Source organism: Zingiber officinale, chromosome 5B (genome assembly GCF_018446385.1).
Source record: "Zingiber officinale cultivar Zhangliang chromosome 5B, Zo_v1.1, whole genome shotgun sequence".
NCBI classification, from domain to species: Eukaryota; Viridiplantae; Streptophyta; class Magnoliopsida; order Zingiberales; family Zingiberaceae; genus Zingiber; species Zingiber officinale.
In genome coordinates, this window is record NC_055995.1 from 41,515,357 (window position 1) to 41,523,421 (window position 8,065).

At 44.1% G+C, this 8,065-nt stretch overlaps 1 protein-coding gene across 1 annotated transcript; it reads right to left on the reverse strand.

The window, feature by feature from the left end:
- Positions 1–1,796: 1,796 nt before the first annotated feature.
- On the reverse strand, positions 1,797–5,582 carry LOC121986616. Its single transcript, XM_042540571.1, has 4 exons — positions 4,490–5,582; positions 4,009–4,447; positions 3,697–3,967; positions 1,797–3,605 (listed from the first exon to the last, which is right to left on the reverse strand). The coding sequence occupies exons 1-4, from the start codon at positions 5,580–5,582 to the stop codon at positions 1,797–1,799; spliced, it is 3,612 nt and encodes a 1,203-aa protein (XP_042396505.1).
- Positions 5,583–8,065: the final 2,483 nt, after the last annotated feature.

Sequence of the window (8,065 nt, forward strand, 5' to 3'; positions counted from 1 at the left end):
GAAATCCAGAATCCATACGATTCAAACAAGAGTTGATCGAAACCTCAAATTGGATTGAAAGAACTCGAAATCCTCTGTTAAATCCAAAGAAAACATCGCCAGAAATCTACATAGAATTCCATTCAATCAAACGGTAACCAAAGCCCCATCCGGCACACATACAAAACCAGCACCTCAAACAGGCATTTAAGCGAACAACCATCACACCAAAAATCGCAACCTCGATATCACGGAAGAAACCAATCCTCAACACAATCACAGCTCGACAGAAACTAGTAGAAGCACAGAAAAACACTCCAAATGAATCGAACATTATCAACGCAGACTTCATCGATCATAAATCCGAAGTATATGCAAACCAATTTACCAAATCAAAACCCAACAGAAAAGAAGCCTTAACAGAAACAATCACACGCCGATAACCTCTCCATATCGAGTTTCCACCTCTCATTACCTCATAGATCTTATGCTATCACCGTAAGATATACTTGCCTGTTCTTGCGCTTCCCCGTCCTCCCCGAGACCCCCACGACTTCCACTGCGCGTCCTCGTTTTCCCCTGTCCGATCTGCTCCTCACGGTGGCGATCGGCTTCCAAATCGAGTGTCGCCCTCACCTTCCACAGCCGAAGCAGTAGCTCCGCCGAGGGTTGATGGCGCGTGAGGAGACGGTGATTAAACTGTAGGGTACCGGGTGATGCAAAGATTAAGACCCTTTATACCTAGGGTTATTAAGTTGGCAATAGCTTAGGTTATTAACTTAAGTGAGAGTGGCTAATGTACCCTTATTTGTTTCCCTAATGAGTGTCAATTTAGGTAGATATAACCATTTAATTCTATATTTGTTTCCCCTAGTTGATGTTAACGTAGATAAGTTGAGTTATTTAACCCCTATTTAATTCCTCTTAATCTTATCATTTGATCCTTCTAACCCTATTGTATCAATTCATCTTCTATCCTCGCCTCTATCCCCTTTTTTTATGGAAATTCAGTAATTTAAACCTCCCGTGTATGCCCATGAAGCCTTATTCTGCTACTTATTTAATAACCTCCCCAACTGGGCTTAGGGAGCCTTACAATTCTCCCCTCCTTATAAGAATTTCGTCCCCGAAATTGACTTACCAAATAAATCCGGATAGCGGTCGCGCATATCTCGTTCCGTTTCCCAAGTGGCCTCCTCCATCTGCTGGTTTCCCCATAAAATCTTCACCATCTTGATCTCCTTGTTCCTCAATTTCCGTACTTGACGCTCAAGAATCTGTTTCGGGCGTTCTTCATAGGTCAGATCTGGGGTCCACTGCATGGACTCATGTCCGATCACATGAGAGGGGTTAGATATGTACCGTCTGAGCATAGATACATGGAACACATTGTGTACCCCAGACAGATTTGGTGGTAGAGCAACCCTATAAGCTCGTGTTCCAATCCTGTCCAGAATCTCAAATGGCCCAATATACCTTGGACTGAGCTTCCCTTTCTTTCTGAACCTCAGTACCCCTTTCATTGGTGAGACTTTAAGAAATACATGATCCCCAACTGAAAATTCCAAATCTCTTCGTCGCTGATCAGCATAATTCTTTTGACGACTTTGCGCTGCTTGCATCCTATTCCGAATCTTCTCCACTAGCTCCACTGTTTGGGTCACTATGTCTGGGCCCAGAACTGCCCTCTCACCGACCTCATCCCAATATAACGGCATTCTGCACCTCCTTCCATACAACGCCTCATATGGAGCCATACCTATGGTTGCCTGATAACTATTATTATAAGTGAATTCTATCAGGGGAAGCTTTGACTCTCAATTCCCCTTGAAATCCATCATACATGCTCGTAGAAGGTCCTCCAAAATCAGAATCACCCGTTCAGACTGACCATCCGTCTGGGGATGGAAGGCAGTACTGAACGTCAGCCTGGTACCCATTCCCCTATGTAGACTTTCCCAGAATCCCGAGGTAAATTTTGGATCCCTGTCTGACACAATTTGAACTGGGATCCCATGTAGCCGCACTACTTCTTTTATGTATAGCTCTGCATACTGTGTCATTGTGAAGGTGGTTTTTACCGGTAGGAAATGTGCTGACTTGGTCAATCGGTCCACAATGACCCATACAACGTTTGATCCCTTAGGAGTGGTTGGTAGACCCACCACGAAATCCATGGCAACTTCTTCCCACTTCCAGACAGGGATCGGAAGTGGCTCCAGCAATCCTGCTGGTCTCTGATGCTCAGTCTTTACTTGTTGACATGTGAGACATTCGTGCACTACCTTGACTATGTCCTTTTTCATACCCGGCCACCAATACAATAACTTCATATCCCTGTACATTTTTGTGCTCCCAGGATGTGTGGAATATGGGGTGTTATGCGCTTCATTCATGAGCTCCTCTCGAAGTGTACCCATCTTAGGTACCCAGATGCGATCCTTGTATCGCACAACTCCACCCACAGTAGAGTAAATAGCGTGCCCTTTTTCTTCATCTTTCCGCTTCCATTCTGTTAACTGTTGATCCACCATCTGTCCTTCCCGAATCTGATCTAGTAAATTTGACTTTACGATCAATGCTGACAATTTAAGCTGCTCCCTTGCCGCTACTACCTCCAAATTCAATCGTTGAAATTCCGATATCAACTGTTGTTGGCTGGTTAGTTGCGACAACGTAGCGGATTTGCGGCTCAAAGCATCAGCTACCACGTTAGCCTTACCCGGGTGATAGTTGATGTTACAGTCGTAATCCTTCACTAATTCCAGCCACTGTCTCTGTCTCATATTTAATTCCTTCTGTGTGAAAAAATATTTCAAACTTTTGTGGTCTGTGTAGATCTCACATCGTTCCCCGTAAAGGTAGTGCCTCCAGATCTTTAGAGCAAATATAACTGCCGCTAGCTCCAAATCATAGGTGGGATAGTTTTGCTCGTGTACCTTCAACTGACATGAGGCATACGCAATGACCTTCCCGTTCTGCATTAGCACAGCTCCCAGTCCAGTTTTGGAGGCGTCAGTGTACACCACAAACCGTCCAGAACCATCCGGGATCGTAAGCACTAAGGACGTCGTCAATCTTCCTTTCAACTCCTCAAAGCTTTTCTTGCACCGATCTGTCCACTCATATCTTACCCCCTTCTTAGTCAGCGAGGTCAGCGGCAAGGCAATCTGGGAAAAATTCTGGATGAACCTTCGATAGTACCCTGCCAACCCCAAGAAACTCCGTATCTCAGAAGCATTCTTTGGCGTATCCCAATTCCGAATTGCCTCCACTTTGGCCGGATCCACTTCTATCCCATTCCCTGAGACAATGTGCCCTAGAAATGGAATCTGATTCAGCCAAAAGTCACACTTGCTAAATTTGGCATACAACCGATGTTCCTTCAACGTCTGTAGCACCGTGGTTAAATGCAGATGATGTTCTCGGCAATTTCGAGAGTAAATTAATATATCGTCAATGAAGACAATAACAAACTGGTCCAAGTAGGAGTGAAATACCCGATTCATCAAGTCCATAAATGCCGCTGGGGCATTTGTGAGTCCGAATGGCATAACCAGGAACTCGTAATGCCCGTATCGAGTTCTGAATGCTGTCTTGTGCACATCTTCCTCCTTCACCTTCATCTGATGATATCCTGATCGCAAATCAATTTTTGAAAACACTGTTGCTCCTTGTAACTGGTCGAACAGGTCATCGATCCTGGGCAATGGGTACTTGTTCTTTATTGTCACTCGATTCAGCTCCCGGTAATCGATGCACAGTCGCATGGTCCCATCTTTCTTGCGTACGAATAACACCGGGGCTCCCCATGGTGACACGCTTGGTCATATAAAACCCTTGTCCAGCAATTCCTGCAACTGCCCCTTCAACTCTTTCATTTCGGTAGGCGCCAACCGGTAGGGTGCTTTTGACACCGGCGTAGTCCCCGGTACTAGTTGTATTCCGAATTCCACCTCCCGAGTCGGGGGTAGACCTGTAGCATCCTCTGGAAACACCTCTGAGAAGTCTCGGGCTATTTCCACTTACTCCAAACTTGGTCGTTGTGTCCCTGACTTAACCGAGATGTGAACTAAGAGCCCCTCACATCCCTTGCTTAGCATTCGTCGAGCTTTGCACATGGAGATCATGTGGGGTACAGCTATTTGTGAAGCTGCTTGAAAAATAAGGAGTTTTTCATTTGGTAGCTTCAACTTGACCTTCCGCTGTTTACAATCGATGACTGCATCGTGCTGAACCAGCCAGTCCATGCCAAGGATCACATCAAACTCTGTTATTTCCAACACAATGAGCCTCGCGCCTACCATATGATCTTGCATCATCATCTGACAGTTCTTTACCATTCTGTTGCTATGCAATTCCTCCCCTGATGGTAATGAAACACTATATTCCGCAACCATTCGTTCAGGTTTAATGCCCAATTTTGTAAGATAAGCCTCAGATTTAAAGGAATGTGTAGCTCCGGAATCTATTAATACACAGGTTGGAATATCGGCAATATAAATCATACCTGTGATAATAGCTGTGTCCAGGTCCACCTGCTCTTGAGTCATCGCAAATACTCTCCCCTTGGTTGGCTCCTTGAGCAGTGGACACTCTCTTGCGAAGTGTCCTGACTTCTTACACATATAACAAGCATCTGTACCCGTCAAACACTGCCCAGCGTGAATCTTCTCGCATTTAGAACAGTGAACCTTGTTTTCAGCCCTGACAACAGTGCCTTCAGCTGCTTGTGTCTTCTGAATTTGCTGCAGCGACTGTGCCTGCTTAAACGACTGTTTTCCTGGATTCTGACCCGGAACTGACCTCTTCTTTCTCGGCTCTTGCTGATCTCGCCCCTGATAACTCAATCTCTTGTTCTGAGCTTCCTTGACCATGTCATTTCTGTCTCTTTCGGACATCAGCGCTTGGTCAACTGCCTCTCTGAATGTGGTGACCCGACTCAGCCTGACGTCATGGCGGATAGCTGGCCTCAACCCTTCGGTGAAGTGCTTCAATTCTTCAACTGGTTGGCTGGTAATCATAGGTACAAAATAGCGTCCTCTCTCGAACCTCCTGACATACTCTGCCACCGTCATATCTCCCTGACGAAGCTCCAAGAATTCCCGTGCCAGTCGTGTCCGATTGTCAACTGTGAAATACTTCCCATAGAATACCTCCTTAAAATTAGCCCAAGTCAAGATAGTCAGATCTACAGTCAGCCGCGCACCCTCCCACCATACCCGAGCATCATCCCGAAGCAGGAATATCGCGCACCTGACCTTGTCCGCATCTGTGAGCTGCATGAAATCAAATATCGTTTCCAGAGACCGAATCCATCCCTCTGCAGCGATTGGGTCTGTGGTGCCTTTAAACTCCGTCGGTCCAAGCTCCCGAAACTGCTTGTAAACCAGTTGCGTACTAGGTGTAGAACGTCTGGGGGTGCTCCCCTGCTCCCTAGCCTGCAATATTTGTTGAATCTGTTCCCCATGAATGCGGTTCTGCTCATGTAGAAGTGCAGTAAGTCCTTCTAGAAACTGGTTGTTCTGACCGCCCAACTCTCCGTTATTGTTGTTCCTTCTACCAGCCATATCCTGTACAATTTCTGATTTAATCTCATTCATATCCCATAATTTCATATCAGTATATCAATCATAGTATGACTAAGTTATCACATTAAATACAAAATTAAAATAATGTAGATCTTACAAACTGTTGGCTGAAGTAGTCGAGTTCCTGACGAGATGGCTAGCGCATGATGTCCCTTAGGAGTGTGTGCTCTGATACCAACTGAAACGTCCTGAAACCAATTTTTTTTTTTTTTTTTTTTTTTACACCATCCACCAAGCACAATCTAGCATACACTTATAACATGACACCAATCCCAAAAGAATATTATTCCACCAAAGGTAAAAGTCATCATTTCTCACAAAGTATAGCAAAGAAACTCGATACTACTGACATCACCAAGGTAAAACTCTTTCCGTGGGGAACATAAACTCAACACTCCTAATAACCGGACAATGTCATGCGTCCATCTCGCCTCCTCGCCTACTCCGCCTGTAGACCCTCCACGATGCCCGGAGATACATCTTCACCTGAAATGTAGGCATCATGAGTCTACAACCCAGCAAGTATTATCTCATGTAATAAAACATAGCATCCATAACGTAATAAAGATAGGAGACTAAACAATAGAGACATACCTAAAATATTGCATATCAATGAAGGAATATGTGGTGAATAAAGTTCCTACACAGCTAAATAAGATAAATATGTCACATATCCGGTAACCACAATTAGAGCCAGTCAACAGTCCCATGAACCTAGAGGTACCTCGTAGAGAACATGCATCCAGTCATATAGCCGAAGCTAACATATATTTCCAGTATCAGTCAAGTTTGGATGGGCCCTCCCCGGATCTCATCCCGGGTCACCCACCCCGTGCTGCTACCACATATGCACATATTCAACCAACTAGCTACATAAAAACTTATATACTCATAGTTTATCACAATTCTAATTCAATCTGTCAAGTTCTAGTAGCCATATCATATTCCATATCTTTCTGCATACAGTCTTATCATAACCTAGATAGATCCATAAGCAAATTCAAAATTTCATATGCAACAAAATAACTGATCATTAGCATCTAATTTACAACACAAACCACATACTATAAACAAGGGAAAATCTGTGCATGATTTAGTATATAAACTTGTAATACAACTATAAGCTTTCAAGATAGAACTCAATTCATTTAGCTGTAATGACCCAGAAATAACCAACTCAATTCCCACTACTAGATGTAACTAGCAAGTTCACAATTTAGTTCTATAAATTCTCTACAAAATCCTGTCCATCCAAAGAAAATACCGCAGCGATAAATCCCTAGCAGAACTCCCCAACTTACCTACTGAATCCCAAAACCATACAAAGAATGAAAGTCAGCTAAAATTCCAAGAAATCCGTGTGTCATGCCAACCAATAGAATTAACATATCTAGTAGAACTCCACTAAAATCTCAAAGCAACCTTTCATGAAAACCACGAAACACAAAACCACATTCAAATCCAAGTCATCCAATGAGACATAAATCTGTCAGCAACGAAGAAAACCACCTGCAAATCTAGAGATCCCCAAAAGAAGATCAAAACACAGCTCACTCATCTCAAACATCACAAACCGGCATTTAATCACACAGTCATCCTACACAAAACTCACAGCAGCAACAACTCGGGAGGAAAAATCGGAGTTCAAGCCCATCTACAGCCAACTAAACCCACAAATTCTGAACAGAACAATCCCCTAGCAGCCCCGCACCATCAATAACAGATTGCTCCGACGAAAGAAATCCAGAATCCATACGATTCAAACAAGAGTTGATCGAAACCTCAAATTGGATTGAAAGAACTCGAAATCCTCTATTAAATCCAAAGAAAACATCGCCAGAAATCTACATAGAATTCCATTCAATCAAACGGTAACCAAAGCCCCATCCGACACACATACAAAACCAGCACCTCAAACAGGCATTTAAGCGAACAACCATCACACCAAAAATCGCAACCTCGATATCACGGAAGAAACCAATCCTCAACACAATCACAGCTCGACAGAAACTAGTAGAAGCACATAAAAACACTCCAAAGGAATCGAACATTATCAACGCAGACTTCATCGATCATAAATCCGAAGTATATGCAAACCAATTTACCAAATCAAAACCCAACAGAAAAGAAGCCTTAATAGAAACGATCACACGCCGATAACCTCTCCATATCGAGTTTCCACCTCTCATTACCTCACAGATCTTATGCTATCACCGTAAGATATACTTGCCTGTTCTTGCGCTTCCCCGTCCTCCCCGAGACCCCCACGACTTCCACTGCACGTCCTCGTTTTCCCCTGTCCGATCTGCTCCTCACGGTGGTGATCGGCTTCCAAATCCAGCATCGCCCTCAGCTTCCACAGCCGAAGCAGTAGCTCCGCCGAGGGTTGACGGCGCGTGAGGAGACGGTGATTGAACTGTAGGGTACCGGGTGATGCAAAGATTAAGACCCTTTATACCTAGGGTTATTAAGTTGGCAATAGCTTAGGTTATTAA